Genomic DNA, 25,441 nt, shown 5'->3' with positions numbered 1-25,441 from the left:
CAACTTTTAATCTCTTACATAAGACTATTTTTCATGTTTGAATTAATAATTTTTATTTTGTAATTATAGAAAGGAAGATAATGGAGAAGCCGGAAGGACTGAATGACAAAGAGATCATGATCCTTGTAATGCAATTCTTGAAACAGGCTAATCTTGAAGAAACTGTTCACAAGTATATATCTTGAACCCATTGATTAATATGATAAACTTTTGGATTATTAATATGACAAACAATAAGCATATATAGTCAGTCATGAGTAAACAATTTTTTTAATTCTAATTACATTTTGTTGATATAATTTTAGGTTTCAAATGGAATCTAAATGTTACTTCGATGTCCAGTATTTCGACACATTAGTACTCGATGGAAAATGGGATGAAGCACAAAAGTATTTCTTGTCCTTCACTAAGGTTGATGATCACCCTGTCTCGATCATAGTTCTATTTCTGATGGCAAAACACAAGTATTTGGAGGCTTTGGACAGGCAAGTATTATGCACATGTTTATTTTAGACTAAATAACTATTCAGAACTCGAACCATAATGTTGTAGTCCATCTTGATCTTATTTTATGTATTGATATTGAATGTTTATATTGTAAATAGGAAAGATATGACTACTGCTGTTGACACATTGAGGGGTGATCTGAAGGAGTATTCAAAGTTCAATTCTGATCTGTATAATGAGCTAACTTGGCTCTTGACTATGACCAATTTCAGGTTATGTGAATGAATAAACAAGACAACTTAATTATGTATCTTAATTTGGTTGCTAATTTTTTAAAATTTTGTACACATACAGAGAACACTCTGAACTGGCTAATTATACTACTCACTCTGAGGGAAGAACTATGCTAGTAAGTGAGCTCAAGATGTTGTTCATGGCGCATCCCATTATCAAGGAGAAGACAAAACTTCCTGCAGTAGAAAGAGACAGACTAAAAAATCTGATGGCTCAAAGGTAATAATTTATTATGTTTGAACGAAAAAATATTTATATATATATTTTTTTTGTTAAATATTTCATTCGAATATTGATTTATGTGAAATAAGACTAGATAGAGACGGCTAAATAGTAATTTATAAATGATGTGATTTCATACAAAGTCCCACTTTACTATTAGTCTATTTATAGATAGATAATCATGATCCCAAACCTAAAACAATCAACATGGTTGATTTGTTAATGCCTATATGTTTTGTTTGTTTAAATTAACAACAATGGAAATGAATAACTGTTATCATGTTAGATGTGGTAAGAATGTGCTAAATTAGTGATCCTTATAAGTTAGGATCAATGAAGTTGAATCTAGTTAATATAGAAATTTGAGACATTTTTAATTAATCTGGAATGTTATTTTGTAGTATCAAGTGGCAGCATTTCCAATGTGCAAATTCTGTTCCAGATATAACTATGGGAAGTCTTTTTGAGGATCATCGTTGCCCTTCACATGCCGTGCGTGGCTTTGCTGGCTTGACGAGCGCTCAGAACTTTGCTGGCTCGACGAGCGGTCAGAACATTGCTGGATCGACGAGCGGTCAGAACTTTGCTGGCTCGACGAGCGGTCAGAACATTGCTGGCTCGACGAGCGGTCAGAACATTGCTGGCTCGACGAGCGGTCAGAATACTAAGAACCCGACCAGCAGTCAGAGGACTCATAACCGTGAGTGATTGTTATGGATATCAGCCAAGTAGCCTAGCCATTTGGTTGATTATTGATTGTTTGACTTTGTTTTTGTGTTTGTACCGTACTTCTTGGTTTTTTCTTTACCTTTTCTGAACTCTTTGAAAATGTTCAAAATTGAACATTGTTGATGTGAACTTATGCCTGCCCCCGACTGGCTACTGCTAGTTCTCCCCGGTTGCTTATGGTTTTTAGCTATGGAGAACTTTTAATGGTTTCTTTAGAAAAGTCTACATAGTTTTATTAAGATTTATCGTAGAATAATGATATTGTCACATGAATGTGACATGATGCTATTACAATTGTCATAGGTTTCACTAGTCGATTCAATACCATTAATTGGTGTTTAGTCTGACATTTTTTTGCAAAATTTCAATCATTAGATTGAAGATGGGTCGGGCTATACAAATCAGTTGACTAGTAAGATTCATCATCTTTGTTTTGAAAGTGTTTTGAACTTTTGATCATCTGTTAGACCAATTTTGTTTTTTTCTGTTGTTTTTGAAACACTTTCAATAAATAAAAACTGACCTCTTTAGCAAAAATAAAATTATAGAATAAACCCACTTTATAGATTTATGTAGTTCTTTTGATTACAATTTTTAATACAGAGAAGTTTCTCTCATAAGTCACGGTTAAATTTTTAATTATGATGTTTTTAGTGATGCTAACCGAACATGTCAATCTAAAAGTTTTTGACTTAGCACTTTTAAAATTTAGTTATAAGACCAATATAATATGATTCAAAAACAATGCGGAAAATAATTATGCAAGAAAATTATGTGGTTTGAATTTGTAGCTTGAACCGACATCATCATTAATACTAAAAAAAATTGCATTTTGAGTTACAAGTGAGTATGCTTCTTGAGAATCATTTGTATGTAACTCCCCACCACTAACCTTCAAATGCATGCCTCTAGTGTTAAAAACACCACGAGTTATTACTATTTTTTCAAATAGCAAAGACCATATGGTTGTTAATTATCGTTTGTTTTATTTTTTTTCTTGGGCAGGTTGATATAGGAATTATTTGAAACTATTTTATTTTTATTTTTATCAAATCTCTTCTCTTACCATTCATTCTAACTATACATTTAATTTTTTATGAATACTTTATCTAACTTGAGGGATGATAGGGACAACGAAGTTGTAACAAAAACAAGACCACAAATCTTATGTGGACTTTCATGTGTAGGAGCGAAAAAAAAAGCAAAAAAAATTAAAATCCAAATCGTGCGCCTCTTCATCTTCCATTGAAAAAAATTTATGTTATTTAACTGAAAAAAACGTTGAACATGCAGTTTAAATGTTTAATGACTCTGAACATTAAAAAAGAACTAAGTGTTTTAACTAAAACATGTGTTGAGCACACAGTTCATTCGCGTTGAGCATGTAATTCATTCGCGCTAAACATGTTGTTCAATAACACTAAACATGAAAAAAAACATTTGAAAAAAAACTAAATTTTTTAATTGAAAAAGACGCTGAACATGCAGTTTAATGACTTTAAACATGATTTTTTTTTTTGAAAAAAACTATGTTTTTTAACTAAAAAAAACGTTCAACATGCAGTTCATTCGAGTTGAACATACAGTTCATTAGCGGTGAAAATGATTTTTATTTTTAAAAAAATAATTTTTTTAACTTAAAAATGGCGCTAAGCATACATCTCATTAGCGAAAAAAATACCATCTTTATAATAGGAAGAGGAAGAAGAAGAGGAAGAGGAAGAGGAAGAGGAAGAGGAAGAGGAAGAGGAAGAGGAAGAGGAAGAGGAAGAGGAAGAGGAAGAGGAAGAGGAAGAGGAAGAGGAAGAAGAATAAGAAGAGGGGCACATTTATTTTTCATTTCATTTTATTTCTTTTAGTTTTTTTCTTTCTTATATCTCTTCTATAAATGTGAAAGACCATATAAGATTCATAGTCTTAGTTTCGTTACCAATTTCGTTCTCTATCATTTTTCTTAAATGAAATATTTTATTCTCTTTTTTTGTTGTTCAAAAAATATTATATTCCATTTATCTTTACAACAATACATAAATTTTCCTCATTTGGATTATAAGATCAAATATGATTCAAGGCAGATTTATTAGCAAGATTTTGCAATTGTATGAGCAACTCTATTACCATTTTCATTTACGAATTAAAACATAAATAGCGACTGGGCTATCTTAAGACACAAATATTCACAATAAATAAAGTAGTCACACTAATTCATACTCAGCTTAGGCTTGATTGGTTCCACAGGACCACAACCATTCATCGAATTGAACAGCCTACAAAACTGAAAAAATTATAATCATAAAGAGCCTCTCACAAACCAAAAAAAAATATGTTCAATGGTCTAGACTTCCTTACTAAAAAAAGTACAGACAAATTCGATCAGAATTCCGTGTCTAAGCAGATATTTCACAATGTCTATCCCATTAAAACAAGTTTTCCAATTGAAAGATTTTCTTTTAGAGATCTCAAATTAGCTTCCAAAAGGAATTGTATATAAATTTATTTAAAAAAAAAAATTATTTTGTCAAGTATCTCATTTCATAAGAGTAGCTAGATACTGATCCATAATAATTTATAAATATGTGATTTGGATCCAAAGTCCCACTTAACTACTAATCTAAATAACTTAATAACTTAATTGTTTCTTTGTTTTCTTTATAAATAATCATGATCAAGATCAAAAACATATTTTTAATCAATTCTTCCCAAACCCAAAACAATCAACCTGGTTGATTTGTTAATGTATATTTTTTTGTTTGTTTAATGTAACTTCTACTTCAAACAAACAAGCCAACACCTCTATATTGGAAATGGATAAAAAAAAACTAAGGCAGAATTGAATGTGCTAAATTAGTGATCCTGGTAAGTTAGCTTCAAGGAGGATGAATCTAGTTAATTTAGAAGTTTGAGACCTAATTAATTAAATTTCGAATGTTATTTAGTTTGAAGGGGCAAGATTATCTATGTGAAATTCAAATTCTTATATAGCTCTAGGATATCTTTTCCAAGATCATCGTTTCCCGACACATACCATTCATCAAAAGAGTTGTTAGAAGACTTAGAACACTTTCTCAATTAATTGAGTATAATAAATGAGCAAAACAAAATTTAACAATAAAACCTCTCCAAATCAAGAGTAAAACCACGTGACTCGTATAAGCCACTTAAAAATCCACTATAGATATAATTAAACTAGAGTCACTAATCAATTACATCAAAATCACACAATAATTTTGGAAATAACAATAAAAAACTATAAAGAGCAAGGTAACCAACCATACCAATTCTGTAATTCTAGTTTTCTATTGGAATGACTTAGAATCCTCATAATACACATATTCACCGTATAGAACGTAACCCTAAAAATAACCAACAAGCTGTCAAAGTTTGAAGTCGATCAAACGGTGCAAACTCTAACAATCAGAAATCATCTCTAGTTGTTACACCAAACCCTAAATTTGTTTTGCTCTGCTCTCTCTATTATTGTTCACAAAAAACCTAGATAAAAATATAATGTCACTTCACATTATATTATGTGTGCCTAAATAAATCCCACACCAAGTTGGGTCTCTCTAACTAGGATGAAAGAACCCAACAAACTCCCACGATCGACTAGTTGGAGTGCAATGTCAACCCGACAAGTGTGTGACATAACTCGAACTTGTTTTGTGACAACACCTTTGTCATCATATATCATCCATTATCATCTGTATTAATCTTTTCGTGTTCTAACATCTTATCATCCAAAACATCATGAATCTAGTGATAACAGATTTCAATATGTTTGACTTTGAGTGAAATTAAGAATTCCATGTAGGATGAATTGCACTTTAATTATCACAAAATAAGATATACCTTTCATATTTCAACTCAAGTTCTATTGTGATTTTTTTCAACAACAATAATTATTTTGTTGCCTTCACAACAACTAAAAGCCCGACTTCGGTAGTAGAAAGATTAACACACTTTTGCAATTTAGATTGTGAACTTAAGACTCTCCCAACAAAAGCCACCAAATATCCTAAAGTAGATCTTTAATTATCCAAATTTTCAGCAAGATTCGAATCAGTATATCCAATTAACATAGGCTTCTCATATCCCAAAGTCAGTCAAAGATTCTTAATTCCCCGGAGATATCTCATAATCTACTTCACAATTTTCTAATGATGTCTTCCTGTATTTGATAAATATCTACTCACCAAACTAACAACGTGCGCTATATTGGGTCTAGTATAAACCATAACATACATAAGACTACCAACTGCTGATAATATAGAATGTTCCTCATAGACAACTTCTCATCATCTTCTATTAAATGATTGCCTTAAATTCTAGAAAACACATATAAAATTTATGCATATAGATGGCTGACCTGAGAAGGAATTTGTTATGATATTTTTTAAAAATAATAATAACATTATTAATTAGCTTGTAACTAAAATAGTTAATTAGTTTGAATAATTTTTAGGTTAGCTTTATTAGTTGTAATTAATATCGAAACTCTTATATAATGTAATGGTATAATTTAATGGAGGATTGTGATTGTTTAACAGCTTCATTAATACATGTTCTAGTTTACATCTTTCTTTTCAAGAATTTAACATGGTATTAGAGCTCTAGGGTTAAGGATCTTGGAAATTAATTAGTTTTTAGTTTTTTGATGTTTGATATTCCTAGAGTAATAATAATAATTTAGGAGTGAGTGAGATAACAAAGAGACTTGGATTAGAACTATTCAATATGTAAAATAATTTATTTTATCATTTGAAGAGTTAAGCATATGAAGAGTCTATGCTTTCCTATAAAGTGTTGTAAGAATCTATTTGAGATGAATAAGAAGAAATATATTTTGCCCACCTGTTACTAAAAAATTGGTTTCAAACTATTATGTGTGAGGTGAGCATGAGAGAACTTTCCAATCTCAAAAGAGAACGACGCGGTGTGCGCTGGTAGAGAGAAAAAGGAGCGACCAAGAGCTTTGTGTGGTGTGTGTGTTGAGTGTAAACACTTGAGAGAAATGGTAGGTCTAACAAATGGCATCTCACTACCCAAGTTGACAAAAGGCATCGACTACGACAATTGGAAGGTGTAGATGAAGGACCTTTTCAGTTCCTAAGATAACTGAGATGTTTTCGAGACTGGGTTTGAGGAACCGATGAACACAGAGGGGTATTCAAATGCCCATTTAAACACGTTGAAGGTTGTTCAAGTTAAAGATATGGTGGCTTTGTATTTCAAGTGACATGAAATACACTTGAAATAGAAAACAAAATAGACAAACGGGTCAAGAAAGTCCGACTTCAAACCCTAAGCGGTCATCTGGAAAATATGAGGATAAAAAAAGTGTATTTGAGTTTATTGGTCGGGTGGAGACCATAGTGAACAAGTTGAATCAGAATGGTGAGAGTCTTTCATTAAACCGAGTTATTGAAAATATTTCGAGGTCATTAACATATAGTTTCGAAAATATCGTGTACACAATAGAGGAATTCAAGGATCTATCAACGCTCACCATTGAAGAGCTTGTTAGGTCCTTAAAAACGCATGAGCAAAGAAAAAAACTTAAGAAGGGGAGTCCCTTGAACAATCTCTCTAAGCGAAGACAACAATAAAATAGGCAAATGTGCTCTATGCTCAGAGTACCGAAGGAAGAGGAACAGGCAAATGCCTAAGTGGTAGAGGAAGAGGAGGATGAGGAAGTGAGCAAGCCGACCAACACAACTGGCATGTCCAAGGGTGGCCGGAACACAAACAACAATATTGAGCGTTATAATTATGGAAAATATGGACTTGTTGCAAAATATTATTACTCGATAAAATGCTACAACTACGGAAAGCTAAGTCATATTTCCAAAGATTATAGATTCGAGAAGAAAATGTAGGAACCAACAAACTTCTTTGATGAGAAAGAGGATGAAGGATTGTTGTTGGTGATTAAAATTCTCGAAACTGAGATCAAACCGTGCAGTTATGATAACTCATACTGGTACAAGTAACTACATGTGTAGTGACGAGAGTTTATTTAAAATACTCTCAAAGGTGGAGTCCGGATCCATTTCTTTCGGCGATGCTTCAAAAGTAGCCGTTAAAGGTCGAGGAACGATCATGTATCAACAAAAAAAGGGGAATTAGAGAGATCAAATATTAACTACGTACCTGGTCTCAAAATAACATATTGAGCATGGGGCAGTTGACGGAAAAAGGGTACTCGACTCTGATGTAGGACCGAGAACTTCAATTGAAGGATAAACTCATGAGGCTCAATGCCTAGGTAAAAATTAAGAAAAATTGTATGTACAAACTTGAGATTAAAATAGTTCAAGATAAATGTATGCAAATTAATCTAGGGGATGAGGCCATGAAGTGGCATTGGCCATCTTCACTTCGGGGGATTGAACAAGCTGGTAAAAAAGGAGATGGTTCTTGGACTACCTAACATTATATTCAAAAAAGTTGTTCTATGAAAAATGTGTGATCGAGAAGCAAGTGAGGAATTTTTTCCAAAGCAGTTCTAAATACAGAGCAAAGGAGCAACTCAGACTGATCCATACTAATTTATGTGTGCCAATAACTCTAGAATCATTCAGTGGTAAGAGATACTTCCTCTCTTTAATTGATTATTTTTCAAGGAAGACGTGCGCTTATTTTCTAAAGGAAAATTCAGAAGTGTTTGAAACCTTCAAGAAATTTAAAGTGATGGTGGAGAAAGAAACAAATAAAGTAATCAAAGCAGTTCAATCTTATAGAGGAGGTGAGTTCATTTCTACCGAGTTCAACACATACTGCGAGGAACATGGAATCAAGCGTTTCTTGACTGCTCCATATTCTCCATAGTAAAATGATATATCGGAACGAAAGAACTTAACTATTCTCGATATGGTTCGATCTATGTTGAAAGGAAAGAATATGTTGAAAAAGTTTTGGGAAGAAGTAGTGTAGTGCACAGTCTATGTGCAAAATAGATGTTCACATGCAAAGTTAGGAGAGAAGGCGCCTCAGGAGATTTGGAGTGGTATGAAGCCGAGTGTTTTTCATCTCAAGGTGTTTGGTAGTGTGGCTGGGAAAGTACCAAGTTAGCACAAGTCAAAATCAAAAGATCGGAGATATTCAAACAAAGGTAGAGGTACTCAACCTACCATTTGAATTCAAACTGCCTTTAAAAGTAGAGGAGAAATGTATTGAAGATTGGGAGTTTGTTATTGGATACTTCATTGGAAAAAACAGAGTATCATTCCCAACTACCAAAGAGGCTCTAATTAAATAGTGGAGAGAAAAGAGACTTGAAAAAGTTTTTGTAAACATACATGACTTCTACTTTCTACAGTTTAAAAATGTCTCAAATTTGAAAGAAATCCTGGAGAAAGGACATACATACATATGATCAAATTGCATGAAACTGGAAAAGTTGTCAGAAGAGATAAATCTATAGAGAAAACCAAAGGAAATGACCCAAATTTGGTTCATGGTTTGGAATATTCCAGCCCATATCTACAATGCTGAAGCAATTAGTCATTTTGCATGTACAATTGAGAAACTATTATATATGGACCCAATAACTGAAGAAAGAGAGCACTTGTCCTTTGCTAGAATTAGCATTGAAGTGCATCCTAGGAGTGTTCTGCCAATGAACAATTGTTGACAGAAAAGGAAAGAACAATGTCATAGAGATCTCTTATGAATAGAAACCAAAGAGTTGTGCTTTTTGTAACACTTTATTCTACAATAAATGTGATAAAGCTAAAGAAGAAGAGCAAAAAAACTAGAAATACCAAGAAGCGGAAAAGAAAAAGAAGGAAATAAAGGAGGCTAAACTTAAAGATCAAATAGATGTAGAAGGAAGTAAGAAGGATTCTGGGAAAAAGGAAAACAGTGAAGAAAAGAAAGTAAGGGAATCAAGGTGAAGAGGAAAAGAAAATTTGCTATAATACGAAGTACTAGGATGAAAATAGAAGATGAACCTCAAGTTGTCGTTGAAGAAACTCAAGAGGAAGATACTCAGAATTTCAAAGCTGAAACAGAAATTTCTAAGGCCGATAAAGAAGATTCCAAAACCAATGTGGAGTCTGAAGCTGGAGCCAAAGATAAGAAAAGCAAGAACACAGAAATTCAAGTTGAAGATTATAAAGATAAAAACCCTGAAATTCTTAGAAACAATTCTTTCTATCAAATCAGAACAGAGTCATACAAAGAGAGAATTCAAAATGAGAAACAACAATACTCATCATCCTCTTTAATACAGTTTCCTTTCATCGATAGAGGAAGGGGAAGAAAGCCTCTCAATGAAAACGGATGGCATGGGAAAATGCTGGGCTGGGATAGTTAGGTTTGAATGTAGTCTTTTCTGTTTGTAATCTCTGTTTTTTTTAGAATGTATAAATGTTACTAACCAGTTTTTAGGGTACTTTGATTGTCATCCTTAATCATATGTCACGGGCAGAAATTCGGTCACCGAATATTCTCTCGTAACGCGCGACACTAGGTTAGATTTCCACAATCCTAGCTAGTCAGCCTCTTAAAAGATGCAAGAAGATGGAACAATTTGAGAGAGAAAGAGCTTGGAGAATATCTTGTTTATTGCTTACAAGAGTGAGGTATTACAAGTGTTGAGTATTTTGAACATTTGAGTTCATTCTATGACCTAGACTTGTTTATATACAAGTGGAAGGATCATTCTAGATCTTCATTGTCCTAGATATTTCTAGACTCTTCAATTATTAAACTAATCCTACGAATTCCTAGAGGTTTCTAGAGAATTCTACTAGCACCTATACATGAGAACTCCTAGAGAATTCTAGAGAGTTCTCCTACCTTACATACAAAAGGAACTTCCTAAAGAATTTTAGAAAGTTCTATGACCCTATTTACAAAAAGAGGAACTCCTAGAAAATTCTAGAGAGTTCCATGACCTCACTCACAAAAGGGTAACTCCTAGATAAATCTAGAGAGTTCCATGACCAACCAAAATTCAGGAACTCCTAGAGGATTCTTGAGAGTTCCAGAAATGACCCAAGACTTGAATATTCTGGAAAATGCACCTTGTAGGATTGACATGTGCACCCCATACTAATGGACCGTAACATTCTCCCCCACCTAAGTCGTGGACGACCTCGGCACGACCTTAGAACGATGCTTTGTGATCTTCTTCCTAGCATCCCCTGAGTGCTCTTCCTCCCCCTTGCACGTCACGGCATATGGTGCACCTATGGCGCCAGCTCCAACCGATATGAGACATCTCCCACACGTCTCTCGATTGAAAATGGTCCCTCGAATCTGCGTAAAAGCCCCTTGAGCACATACCGCAAATACTTCAACTGTTGTGGGGGCAACTTCCCCCTTCCACCGTCCCCTTTCCTGACTGCACACCTTGCATCCCTTCCCATGGACTTGACGCGAGTGAAGGCGGATTGACTTTGGCCCACGTTGCCTGTGGCCAAACTGTTTGGATCTGATGGTTTTGTGCCTTTAGCCTTGAGCCGCTCGAAGCCCTTGCACCTCCTTTGTACTTCCTTGGGTACTTGTCCTTTCCCCTTGGAACCTTCTCCATCATCCACCCTAGCAAAAGTGGTAAAAGCCCCTTTACCACATTTGCGACCTCGACTGAATCGCATTGCCGAGAACATGACAATTCACACAGATTCTTTCCTTGTTGGAATCACGCTAGACTTCCCGTGATCCAAGATGATTAAGGAATTGGAATAAGGCATTATGCAAGCGCGTACTGATCACACCATTGTAGTCCCAACACTACATCGTAGTCTTCCATTGGGACCAAGGTAAACGAGACTGTCTCATACCAGTCTTCGATCTTGGTGTGCACTTTCCTAGCCTCCTGGCCACCGGCTTGGCTACATCGAAGGACTTCACCGTCCCTCTTGTTGGGCTGATCCGTAGACCCAACACCTTGGCTACTCCTTCTCGCATGAAGTTGTGTGTAGCCCCTGTATCCACTAGTGCCTTAATGCATCTTCCCCCGATCCAGGCTTCCACGAACAAAGAGCCACTCCTTGTTTCCTTGACCGGCTTCGCAACACTAGTCTTTGTAGCGTTGAGCAGTCTCAAGGAACCCACCCAAGTCCCTTCCTCTTCCTCAGAAGACTAGTGTCCTTTCACTGCTGCAACCTTTTCCCCCTTGAATGGGCACATAAACTTTATGTGATTATGGGAACCACATATATGACACACTCTTGGCTCACTCAAGTCGTCGATCTTCCCCACAGAGTTGTTATGTGAATGCCCCTTCCTAGGTGGGCGGTCTCCCACACTTTTCTCCTGGTCATGTGGGCGGTCTCCCCCACGATTTTCTTCCTCGTCCTTGAGGATCTTCGGCCTATCCATAGACACTTTGAGCTCTAACAGTCTTTCTGCAACCGCGATTGTCTCGGAAACGTCCCCCACCTTGGCCCTTTGCAGCTCCAACTGCGCCCAAGTCTTAAGGCCATTCACAAACGCGAATAGGGCCTCCTGTTCCATTAGACTCGGTAACTCGAGCATCAACTCTTGGAACTTCTTCACATACTCCTTGATGCTCCTGTTGTGCACAAGTTGATTCAACCTTTTCCTAGCCTCGAACTCGGCATTCTCTAGGAAGAATTGGCGCTTGAACTCGGTCTTGAAATCCTCCCACGTCTCCATTCGCAGCGTACCTCGTTCAATATCTACTTCCTGCCTCCTCCACCACAGTAGTGCCATATCTTGCAGGAAGAAAGATGCCGTCTCTAACTTGCCACGATCATCTAGTATGTTTGATGCCCGAAAGTACCTCTCCATGTTCCAAAGGAAGTCCTCCACTTCCCTTGCTCTCCTCGAGCCTATGAATGGAGTTGGCTTAGGAACATCCATCCGTTGATGTGTCGCACCTCTATGTTCCCTTCCATTCCTCCCAATCCGCCTTTCCATCGATTCTAGCTTCCCCAGGATCTCCCTCCGGAGGGCTTCGACCATCGCATGGATTTCTCCATGGATTGTCTTGAGCACTTCATGGCGGATATCATTAAACTCCCCTTAAACCGATCCCAGCACTTCGTCACGAATGCTCCGGTTCATATTGTTAATGATCCCCATCACCTCGTTCTCCAACTTTTCACCAGCTTCATCAAACCTCGTCACCCTCTCGGCCACCGTGCTAAACATTTCGAGAGCCTCCTGGTGCTCGCACATGCTTTCCTCAAGTCGGGTCACCCGCGCTTCCATGCCGACACTCTTCTTGACGGACTTGTCCCTCTTGGACCTCTTGTCCTTCTGATCGTCGGTCGAAACCTTTGTGACTTTGGAACTTGAATCCATCTCTTCTTGACGCGATCTTCTTTAAATGCGGAAGCACAAACGTGGATACAATACCACTTTCGCTCTAATACCACTTGTCACGGGTAGAAACTCGGTCACTGAATATTCTCTCGTCCCGCGCGGCACTAGACTAGATTGCCACAATCTTAGCTAGTCAGCCTCTTAAAAGATGCAAGAAGATGGAACAATTTGAGAGAGAAAGAGCTTGGAGAATATCTTGTTTATTGCTTACAAGAGTGAGGTATTACAAGTGTTGAGTGCTTTGAACATTGGTTGAGTTCGTTCTATGACCTAGACTTGTTTATATACAAGTGGGAAGATCATTCTAGATCTTCATTGTCCTAGATATTTCTAGACTCTTCTATTATTAAACTAATCCTACGAATTTCTAGAGGTTTCTAGAGAATTCTACTAGCACCTATACATGAGAAATCCTAGAGAATTCTAGAGAGTTCTTCCACCTTACATACAAAAGGAACTTTCTAGAGAATTCTAGAAAGTTCCATGACCCTACTTACAAAAAGAGGAACTCCTAGAGAATTCTAGAGAGTTTCATAACCTCACTCATAAAAGGGGAACTTCTAGAAAAATCTAGAGAGTTCCATGACCAACCAAAATCCAGGAAGTCCTAGAGGATTCTAGAGAGTTCCATAAATGACCCAAGACTTGAATATTCTGGAAAATGCATCTTGTAGGCTTGACATGTACACCCCATACTAATGGGCCGTGACACATAGCTACGGTTTGTCTTGTTTTGATTTTTAACCCTCCCACTTTTGGGATTTTAATGAAATGGTTCTAACCGTTTTCCCCCAAAAATTCAAAAGATCGGAGTAAAAAATACATATTTATCGAGTATGATAAAAAATCTAAGGCATATAAATTGTTTGATCATGTTAACAAAATTTGTGGTGAGTCGAGATGTTCACGTGGAGGAATCAATGGCATGGACCTAGAGCAACCCAATTGAGGAAGAAACAAATTCAGAGTTTGCATGTTATGCCACCGATATCAATTACCACTAAGCTTTCAGAAAATGAATCTGAGCCTTTACAGCCCAGAATGAGAAGTCTGTGAGAGATATATGATACTACAAATTAAGTCCACGTTATATGTCTCTTGGATGACTTAAAAGATTTGAATTTTGAGAAAGCTGTACAAGACGAGAAATGGAGATCAACTATGGATTAAAAAATTGGGGGCAATTAAACATAACAAAACCTGGGAGATGACGGACCTTCCTAATGGTGCTCGACCAATTGCAGTAAAATGGGTGTACAAAAAAAAGATGAATGTTGAGGGAGATGTTGAACGTTATAAGGCTTGATTTGTGGTGAAGGACTATAGACACAAGGAGGGAATAAATTATGATGAAGTCTTTGCTCCTACCACGAGAATGAAGTCAATCCGACTTCTAATCTCATTAGCTACTCAAAACAAATGGATGATTCTATAGATGGATGTAAAGTCAGCCTTTCTAAATGGAGTATTGAAGGAGGAGGCGTACGTTGATCAACCACTAGGATATATGAAGAGAGGTGATGAGAAGAAGGTGCTGAGATTGAGAAAAGCCCTCTATAGCTGAAGCAGACTCCTCGTGCTAGGAATGTGAGAATTGACGAGTATTTCAAGAAAAGTGGGTACGAGCATGCCTTGTACACAAAAACAAAATCAGAAAATAATATGATGGTAATCGCTCTCTATGTCGACGACCTCATATTCACCATAAGCAACACAAAACTGATTAAGGAGGTAATGAAGAAGGAGTTCGAGATGATAGACTTAGGTCTGATGAAATATTCTCTTGGCCTAGAAGTGAATCAGTCGGATGAAGGGATTTTTATATCCCAAGAGAGGTACGCACTTTAAATTTTATATAAGTTTAAAATGGAAGACTGGGCAACCTGGTTTTTACTCCAATGGAACCATGTGACAAACTCTCAATATTTTATGGAGGAGAATGAGGTGATGCTGAGAGATATCGAAGCTTAATTAGAAGTCTAAGGTTTCTTACAAGCACAAGACCCGACCTAATGTTGAGTTGGAGCATGTTGAAAGTCGAGCTCAAGTCATTGACGTATTCACCAAGACACTACCAACCACACTGATGGAGAGTTGTAAAAGGCTTATTAAAATGAGAGATTAGAAGAGTATTTAAGTTTAAGGGGGAAAATTATTAAATAAACATAAATTAATAAACTTTTGGTTTTTTGATGTTTAATATACTTGGAGTAATAATATTAATTAGGGGTGAGTGGGATAACTAAGAGATTTGGGTGGGAGCTATTCAATATGCACAATAATTTATTTTGTCATTTGATGAGTCAATCATATGAAGAGTCTATGATTTCCTATAAAGAGTTGTAAGAATCAATTTGAGATGAATAAGAAGAAATATATTTTGCCCATTTGTTATCAACAAAACTCCTATATAATATTTTGGAGTATTGTAATTGTTTGAATAACAACTTCAATAATAAAATTTCTAGTTTACATCTTTCTTTTCAAGAATTTAACACGGTATCAGAGCTCTAGGGTTAAGGATCTTGGAGAGTTTTCGCTGCCTCTGTTGGTGGCCGGAGCAATCATTAGTGGAGAGTTTTATTCTATATTCAATTATTATTTTTGAAGAAGATTTTTAAGAACATTTGATTTTGGTACGGTTTACTTCTTCCTATTCGTTGACTATAACTACAATGATGAATATCAATCAAGACAATAAACAAAAGCACTCAAATTAGAATTAAAATATCAAGAATAAAGGCCAAAGTGTTAGAATCGGGTACAACAATAGAGATGAGGTCTGACTATGTTGAATGCTTACACACTTCGATTTGATAATAACTCTATTAGAAGTTATTATTCATTTCTATTCTTCACAAGTCATCACAAACTGTTGAACGCAATTCATGTGCGGAATTATTTGTTTAGACTTGAAGCGGCAGATAAATGAATAGGGTAATATTGAAAGTAAAGAACACAAGACACAAGAGATTTTATGGATGTTCGGAATAAAAGCTCCTACGTCACACCTTCTCCTCAACCTTGAGAAGAATATTCACTAGAAGAATTGATTTGAGTACAACGCTTACACAAACCCAATCGAACAACTAGGACTTAGAACACTACTTATTTCCGAACTCCTAGCACACAACACTCTATTGACTAAACTCACACAAAATAGACAGTATGTAATGCAACTTTAACACTCTAGAAAAATTGAAAAATTTTTGAACTTGAGAGCTTGAGAATACCGTGAGAAAGTCGGGAGCTTAAAGTAGATGAATGATTAGGTAAAGGTTTAGTAGCATGTTCGTAAGGTGCTGCAACTTGTCCTCAAACTTCTCCCTAAATTGGCAACAAACAACGAACACATTTGATGTAGAGGAAACCTCTCCTAAGTTGATTGGATGAGTTCTAGAATAGTACATCAGAGAACATGCTCTTTTGATCGTGTCTGTACTGTATGACAATGCGCCAAATATTCATTAATGGGATGTGGTGTATTAAGAACGTACAACGCATGGGATTTGAATTAACTTGGTACATGGCAGTCTTCTATAAGTTTAGCTTTGCTGCTGTGTCAGACTGCTAATAACGGATACTTGATCAAATACCGAATTTGATCAAGTACTAGAGACGCTTCATAAAGTCGAGCTAGTAAAATACTGGAAGCGTCCTAATATAATATTGAACTGGTAAAATACCGGACACTTATATAAAATCGAAGTCATATCAAAACTGGACGTGCTTCTTTGCATAATACCGATTTGGATATAAAACTGACCTCGATATGAAAACTGATCTCAATTAAATATCGGACGCACTCCTTTGCATAATACCGATTTAGATGAAAACCAATCTCGATATGAAAACCGATATCGATTAAATACTGAACGTGCTTTTTTGCATAATACCGAAGTGAATGAAAACCGACCTCGATATGAAAACCAATCTCGATTAAATATCGGACGTGCATATTTGCATAATACCGAAGTGAATGAAAATCGATCTCAATATGAGAACCGATCTCGATTAAATACTGGACGCACTCCTTTTCATAATACCGATTTGGATGAAAATCAATCTCGATATAAAAACCGATCTCGATTAAATACCGGGCATGCATCTTTGCATAATACCGAAGTGAATGAAAATCGATCTCGATATGAAAACCGATCTCGATTAAATACCGAACGCATTTTATGTAGAAACCAAAGTTGATCAAATACTAAATTTGATCAACTACCAGACAACTTTTCTTTCCGGTTTTCTTTAATCTGCATAGAGTTAATTTAACACGACTCAGTTTTATTTATACACTTATAATTAATACTTTAACTTAACAATTTCTCCCTTTTTGATTATTTAAAATAAATATTCAAAACCTGGTAATTTTATAATTGTTGGCTAATATTTCTAAATTAATTAACATCTTTAATCCAACAATTTCTTTCTCTTTGATTGTTTAGAATAAATTATCAAAATTAGTATTGTATTTCTATCAGTTTCTCCCTTTTTGATTGGTTTACCCTAAAATATCAAAGCCAGCAATTGATCACATCTTAAACATGCATCAATCAATTTTCCCTGCTTGAAAACCAATTCAAGAAATGCAATTAATCGAGAGCAAAAATTCAACAAGAGTATTTCAAAAAGTTTATAGTAAAAAGAGCCGTAAGTAAATAAGTTTAGTGTCCCTCCCTTGCGTTTATGTTTTCTCTTTCTTCGATGTCCTCCATTACTCTAGGCACAATGTTGCCACTAGTTCAACTATTATAACTCTTTCCACGACCCCTTCCTCTTGGAGCTCGAGAGCCGCCGCCTCGAGAAATATGAGGTTTAGGAGAAGGAGGATATTTGAAAGGATTTCGATCTTGAGTTCTCCTTCATCTGGTTTGAGAGCTACGAGGGACAAGACCTTCTTGGTTTGCCATTTCTTCCAATGTTATATTATCAGGATCATCAGCATCGGCAGGTTCTTTAGCAGCCTCAGCGACTGCATTTTCTTCATCCTGAAATCTTCGTGTAACTGTCTATACTTCTTTCAATCTATCCGCATCCGCAGTATTAAAGGAAATGACTATCTCCATCACTTGGGACGCAAGGATATCAATTGAAGACTTGGTTTCGCCATGGAGGTTTAAGCTCTTTTTAAAGAAAGGTTCCACTTTATTAAGCTGTTGTTGCATCCTATATAGCTCTTAAGTGTTTCCCAAAACATTCTCATATGTGGTGTTATGGGCTGCAACCAGCTAATTATGTTCATTAGAGGAGGATGCTTGCTAGATTTCTATTCGATCCAATCCTGAACTGAAGGATCGGAAGGCTTCATACCAAGGAGCCATAGCCTCCATGACAATTTGATGAAAGTCCACTAATTTAGGAGAATCCTCATCGGAATGAGAAGAAGTAGAGATATGGGAGCCAAAAGGGACGAATCGAATAGGAGTATGATGGAAGCTAACCTGAATGGATGATTCTAGTTGAGCATTTGGTTGTGGAGGTTGAGGAACAAAGATTATAGTTTTATGACTGACCAGTTCTTCAAGAATCTCATTTCCAAAGTTATGGATACACTCTGAAACCTCTTTGGATTTTGTAGACTTACCCGAAAGAGAATGGGAAGGGGTTGCCTCTTTGGAATTCTGAACTTCAGTTTCTTTCTCGTTGGTCGTCTGCTCTAAAAGAACTGATTCAAGACCGGTTGGTGGGGTGTTTTCAACTTGATGAGAAGAGGAGGCACCCTTGTCAACTACAGATGATGGTTTCGAAATGGATTGATCTTCCTCATCTTCGTTTTCACTTTCTTCAGATTTAGAGATGGAAACACCTGTTGAGACTCTCTCACCAGATAAGGGCTCCTCTATCCGCATGTTTGCCTCAATATGCTCTCAGTCTTGCCTAGGTACAGGATACTGCTCTTTAGCACATGGCCCCCTTACTTCATACATGTGGAACATTTGGAAACGCCGTTCCTCGTATGAAGTTCTCTTCTTCTCAGCTAGATACCTCTTTGACTTTTCTTTTTCTCCTTCGGACATCTGCTTAGTTCGGTAGATAAAGCGAACTTTGCTTTGAGGAGTAAGCATGTCTTTAACGAAGTCCATAGGCTCATCCTCATCATAATAATTTAGATAAGTTTGAGGAGAAGGAATTCTAGATTCCTCGGAACTTGAAGATTCAGCACCATCCATATATTTAAGAAGTAGAGCAACACTCCTCCATCATCCCACTTAGATGATTAATAATACCTACATCCGTTCTTGTAGTATCAGCGAACGAATCATAGTTCTTTCTACAGTTTTTATAGTAAGGAAACATAGCACGACCTCTTACAAAGTCTTTCACAAACACCCTTCTCTTGAAGGATTCAGAAACATTCTTAGTTTTAGTTATGGAAAAGATTACATTTTCCAATTGCAATAATTCAGACCATTTTTCATCTTCTGTAACGTCTGAGAGCACTTTAATTAAGCTTGTGCAAAGTCTTGTGCTAACCCAAGTATTGAATAAATCGATTTTAAGCTTTGCAACAGCTTCAACCTCCTCAATAATCAAATTAATAGTGGTCTGAGCTTCGGGAATGACGTCGAGAGGAGAATCCGGAATTGGATCAACAATGCCTTCCCAGTTCCTACAACTTTAGTAGGTTTAGGATCTAAAACAGGTTCTCTAAATTCAATTCATCCGACTTGTCTCATCTGAACAAATGAAGAAAAGCCTCTTGTGATTGTTTTTATAGGAACCTCATTGGTGATATCTTCCACTTTTACATCGAAAGCAGCCGAAGGGTGCAACATCTATTGCTAAGTAGACAGGATAGGAACAGATTCTTTGTTAATGGCTACATCAGCCACTTTATCAGTATTTTTACCCGTTGTGGGAACCTCAACCGGAGTTAGAACCTCCTGCTAAATAATAGGAGATGTGTCAGACTGACCAGTTTGTACATCTTCTAGCTGGTCGGTTTGAGGAATATCTGACCAATTAGTTTGAAGAGCATCTGACCGATCGATTTGAAAAACATTATCTTACCGATCGGTTTGAAAAGCATCTGACCGATCGGTTTGAAAACATCATCTGGCCGGTCAGTTTGAGAAGCCTCCGACCGATCGGTAACAATAGGATTGACCACCTTGGTTGGAACATTAGTAACTACCAATTAAATCTCTAAAACCGCAGGCTCAACTGGAGTGACAGTCACCTTGCACTTGAAATGTAATATCTACGGGTAGAGAAGAAGCATCAAAATGTGGAGAAATAGAAATGTTTACCTCAAGCCGAGTTCTGTTTCGGGATGAGTTAATTTCGCCAGATTCTTCAGGCCTGGTTTTGGAAATACTATTGGAGCTAGTAATAGACTCAACTCAAGAGGATTTGTGCCATTTTGTAGATGGTGCATGGTTAGAGATATTTAGGCGTTTAGAATCGCCCGCTGATCTTCCGCCTGCCAATTTTGCACCAGCTGTTTTACCACCACTAGACTGTTGTCTGAAAACTTTGGAGGTAAACTCCTTGTCCTTCCTTGTTCTAGAGATATAACGTGAAATAAAGACCAATGGTACGATCTTTTTAGGGATAAGAACAGTACCTAGACCAGTGAGAGCATTCAAGTGCTATAGGATCCAGCTAATCTGGACCAAAAAGCCTAGACTCCTTTTGGTGTGTGGAGAACCATTTCGCAGAGGATGTTAAATAACAAGAATCCTGAGTTTACCTCTTCGCCCCTTACTATCGCAACCATCATCTCAAACTTCGATTGGGTTATTGAATCGAAAGCACCTCATCGTCCTTGAAGTGTTATAGCAGCGATATCGCAAAGGCTGTGATACATTGTTTGCATAAACTCGTAGTAATCACTTTAGATCTTTATGAAAAAAATCCAATCATCAGATTGAAGATGAGTCGGGCTAGACAAATCAATTTATTAGTTAGATTCATCGATTTTTGCTTTGTATGCCTCAGTCTTTGTTTTGAAAGTGTTTTGATCATTTGTTAGACAAATTTTGTTTTTATTGTTGTTTTTGTAACACTTTCAATAAATAAAATCTAACCACTTTAGCAAAAATAAAATTATATGATAAACCAACTTTATAGATTTGTGTAGAGTTCTTTTGATTACATTTTTTAATAGAGAAAGGTTACATTTTAAATTATGATGTTTTAATGATAATCGAGCATGTACTTTTTTTTATTTAATTTTAAATAACTAAAAATGGACTTTAGATCGGTCACTACAGACCTCAAACTCAATTTTAACTTATTTTGTTGGGTTGATTTTTGATCTTCTTAGTTAATTTTTCATAAAATTATTTATTTTTTTGCTTTAAATTTTGAATAACTATTACTCTTAGGTATCCCTCCAATCAACTTAAGGAGACCTGATCATTCAGAATTACTTTAAGATCTTCTAAATTTGATTGTATTCCTCAACAAACAATTAGGAGGATGAATTTCATTAATTTAAAAGTTTGTGACTTAACTATTTGAAATTTAGTTTATAAGACCAAAATAATATGAGTCAACAACAAATGCCGAAAACAATTATTCAAGAAAATTATGTGGCTTGAATTTGTAGCTTAAACCAACATCATCATCATCAATGCTAAAAAAAATTGCATTTTTGAGTTAAAAATGAGTATGCTTCTTGAGAATCATTTGTATTTAACTCGCCACCATCAACCTTCAAATGCATGCCTCCAGTGTTAAAAACACTATGAGTGATTACTATATTTTCCAAATAGCCAAAGACCATATGGTTGTTAATTAATGTTTGTTTTATTTTTTTTCTTTGGTAGGTTGATATAGGAATTATTTGAGGTTTTTTTTATATTTTTTTATCAAATCTCTTCTCTTACCATTCATTCTAACTATACATTCAATTTTTTATGAATACTTTATCTAACGAAAATAAGACCACAAATTTCATAGGACCAATCACATGTGTACGTAGGAGAGAGAGAAAAAACAAAAAAAGAAAAGAAAATCCAAATCGTGCGCCTCTTCATCTTCTCTTAAAAAAAATTAAGTTCTTTAACTGAAATATGTTGTTTATTGACACGGAACAGTTAGTGGCCCTGAACATGAAAAAAAAAACTATATTTTTTAACTGAAACATACGTTCAATATGCAATTCATTGGCGTTGAGCATGTAGTTCATTGACACTAAACATTTAATTCAATAACGCTGAACATTAAAAAAACATTAAAAAAAATAAAGTTTTTTAACTAATAAAGCTCAACGGAAAACTTTGAAAGGTGATGAATCTGAGAAGATGACGTAATATGATGATATTGAAATTTCTCGAAAATATACAAGAAGAAAAGATCCGGATCAGAAGCATGCAACGAAAACAATGATGAACTGTTTATCTAAATATACAAGCAACATCTGATTCAGTCGGCAGACATAGTGCATGTATGCCATTTGTCCAAAATGCAAGCCGACCTAAGTGCATGGTTGCCAAGTGTCCAAAAATGACAAAGCGTGCACGCAATCTAAACCTGACCGGCGCGGCTTCAGATGACTAATCCAGCGGAGAGAAAATTATGACCGTTGTCATATTTTCCATATAAATAGAAGTTCATGGTGCCAAAGATACATACGCGTGAAATCACCACAAAAAGTTCATATACAAGAGAGAAGTAATAGTAACATAAAATCTTACACGCTACCTTGATTAGTGATTGAAATCTCCGAAAGTGTTCTTGTATTGTGTGTATTTTACCATTGAGTAAAAAGTATTGTTGTTAGAAAAATTAAGTAAGTTATTTTACTTCGGGTATCTGTTGAGAATGATGCCAAAAGAACAGACTGAACATTTCCATATTCATACAAGTCTAAGGACAGTCCGCAGGCTGCAGAAGACCATCCTACAAGATCTTTCCACTTCAGGATAAATCAGAAAGGCAATCTTCCAAGTACAGACAACTGTCTAACCGACAGTCACCATATTGAGTAAAAGAAAAACCTAGCCGATTTGTCCTACATACTGGAAGATCAGATCGCCAGGTCTGAAAGGTTGACCGCCAGGTCTGAATCACTGAACCTCTTCTCAACCAATCAAATTCAAGTAAAAGAAATATGACTGTTGGCATATTTCACCTATAAAAGGAGCAGCTGAAGAGGAGTAAATGGGGGACACAGTGAACATTTAATCTACAAGTGAAAAGAGTGTGTTCTATCTCTAGAAAGCATAAGTGCTAAGTTGAAGTGTAATTTTTACAATTTCGGTTAAAATTGTACGGGTGTTATCGAACAGGAAATAAGTCTCGATCGGATTGTGTTTGTATTCCTTAGTGAATATCCTTCTCGCGGTTTCGAGAGGAAGGGGTGACGTAGGTGTTTTATCTCTGAACATCCATAAAAACCTGTCTTGTTATTTACTTTCTGCCTGATTTACTTTATAACCGAGCTGTACTAACCTACCTACACCGCTTTGACCGACTCTACACTACCTAAACCGAATCACTAAGTTACAAATAACCGACCCAACAACTTCCAAACCTGTCTTATCCAAAAACCAATTCTGCCTATCTCGTAAGTGTGTTGCTTCAACCTGAAACAAACCTCTTCCGCACTTGAACCTGGTTCAAGGGTTTGTGACAGTTTGTGTAGTATTGAAACCCCGGTGTTAATCTCTAACCGGATTAATCACCACCCTTTGAGTGAGACGCGCTAACCGGTCCAACCCCGGTCCTCCAGCCGCGACCTAGATCCTAACAATTGTATTACATCATTGTGAGTGGTGTAACCGACGAGCAGTAAATAAGACTCGATCGGCATTGTGTGAGTGTTGTAATATTCCGGTTAGTGAATATTCTTCTCATCATTTGAGAAGAAGGGGTAACGTAGGAGATTAATCTCCGAACATCCATAAAATCTTGCCTCGTGTTCTTTACATTTACTCTTCGGCTTACTTACTCATAACCGAACCGGTTCCCTTCTCCATTTTAACCGACACCTTTTAAATAACTTCCAAACCGAACTGTGTTTGTTGGTTCAAGCTGAAACAAACAACTTCCGCACTTGAACCCGGTTAAAGAGGTTTGTGACAGATTGTGCAGTGTTAAGAAGCGCTTTTAGTCTCTAACCGGACTATTACCAGTGTGTGTTGTGTTGTTAAGCGTTCTCCCTTTAAAGTCGGACCCCAGTCCTCCAAAGGCGATCCTGATCCTAACAAATGTGTTAATTTTATTAATTCATCTTTTATTTATAAGATTTGTATGATTTATATGCATTAAAAACTGTATTTGTTATTAGTTAGACTTGTACAAGGAGTTTTAGTTAAACAAAACATTAAACGGTTCGATACGACAAAGTTATGATACGACAACATGTCCAGTGTGAAATTTTATATATAAGATCTTATTGTTTTAAACATTTGATACATGTGAAATGATAAATTTTCTATATAAGATCTTATTGTTTTAAAAATTTGTCGTGAGCGTAAATTCTTATCTCTAACTACAACGCATATTCTTATCAAATAGTCCATTTTGTCCCTGTTTTCTTACATCAATTACACAATGAGAAATTTTGATATCTCTATTTATAACAGTGTCAAAAAAATTCATTACTTAATGGATTATCATATAAAATGATGTACAAATTCAATAAAAAGTCACTTTTTTTCATATCCCTTTTTACTTTTTTTTTTATCTGTCATTTTACTTAATAAAGGTTTATTTATTTATATTTTGATAAATAAAAATAATAATTATAATGAAAAAATAATAATTTAAAAAAAAGTTCAATAGCTTTATGATTTTGTTGACTAAAATTACAATAAATTATTCTTTCAAGATATCTTTTGATAATTCATATACATTACTTTATTTTTTTCCAGTACTCTTTTTGAAAAATATTTTCTTTTGCTACTACCCTATTAATTAACTAGATTCATATAATATTTTACTTGTATTAAATTATTAAACTTATGATTCTACTACAAAAAAAAAAATAGTATATATATAATGATGTTAATAAAATTAACAAACTTTTAATAAGAAGTAAGTACCATGTTGTCACAAATTCAAAATTTATGAGTTTTTATTTATTTATTATTTATGATAATTAATTGAAGATTACATGTTGTATCTAAATTAATAGTCAATATTATCTCCACATGAATGCCATTAATTAAATAATTAACCTTTTTAATAAATGTATTTTTAGGAATTATCTTTTTGTAATATAATTTTAGTCTGCAACTTAAATTTTAAATATTAATATTTTAATTTGTATTAAAGGTAACAAATTTATGATATTTAATATATTTTTATCCCCAATATATATCTAATAATAAGAAGAAGAAGAAATGAACAATACTAAAGCTTTCAATTTAAAAATTATATGTTCTAATTTATTGTTGTTTATTCTTCTACAGAATCTGACTTAAATATTTGTTTGTGTGACCCGAGTTTATTTCTGGTGCGACTAGCACGACATCGTCTACAACTTTTAATC

At 35.5% G+C, this 25,441-nt stretch overlaps 1 protein-coding gene across 1 annotated transcript; it reads left to right on the top strand.

Annotated features, from left to right (window-relative positions):
• The first annotated feature begins 233 nt into the window (after positions 1 to 233).
• On the top strand, positions 234 to 1,671 carry LOC124930105 (topless-related protein 2-like). The gene is made up of 4 exons (XM_047470467.1): positions 234 to 485; positions 606 to 719; positions 802 to 960; positions 1,365 to 1,671. The coding sequence occupies exons 1-4, from the start codon at positions 313 to 315 to the stop codon at positions 1,669 to 1,671; spliced, it is 753 nt and encodes a 250-aa protein (XP_047326423.1). The 5' UTR covers positions 234 to 312.
• Positions 1,672 to 25,441: the final 23,770 nt, after the last annotated feature.

The sequence above is a fragment of the Impatiens glandulifera genome, chromosome 3 (assembly GCF_907164915.1).
Source record: "Impatiens glandulifera chromosome 3, dImpGla2.1, whole genome shotgun sequence".
NCBI lineage: Eukaryota > Viridiplantae > Streptophyta > Magnoliopsida > Ericales > Balsaminaceae > Impatiens > Impatiens glandulifera.
This window is presented reverse-complemented; position numbering and strand designations above follow the sequence as displayed.

Coding starts and splice junctions, on each gene's coding strand:
- LOC124930105 (XM_047470467.1), top strand. CDS start 313: ATGGAATCTAAATGTTACTTCGATGTCCAGTATTTCGACACATTAGTA. Junction 486..605: donor TATTTGGAGGCTTTGGACAG/GCAAGTATTATG, acceptor TATTGTAAATAG/GAAAGATATGACTACTGCTG. Junction 961..1,364: donor AAAAATCTGATGGCTCAAAG/GTAATAATTTAT, acceptor GTTATTTTGTAG/TATCAAGTGGCAGCATTTCC.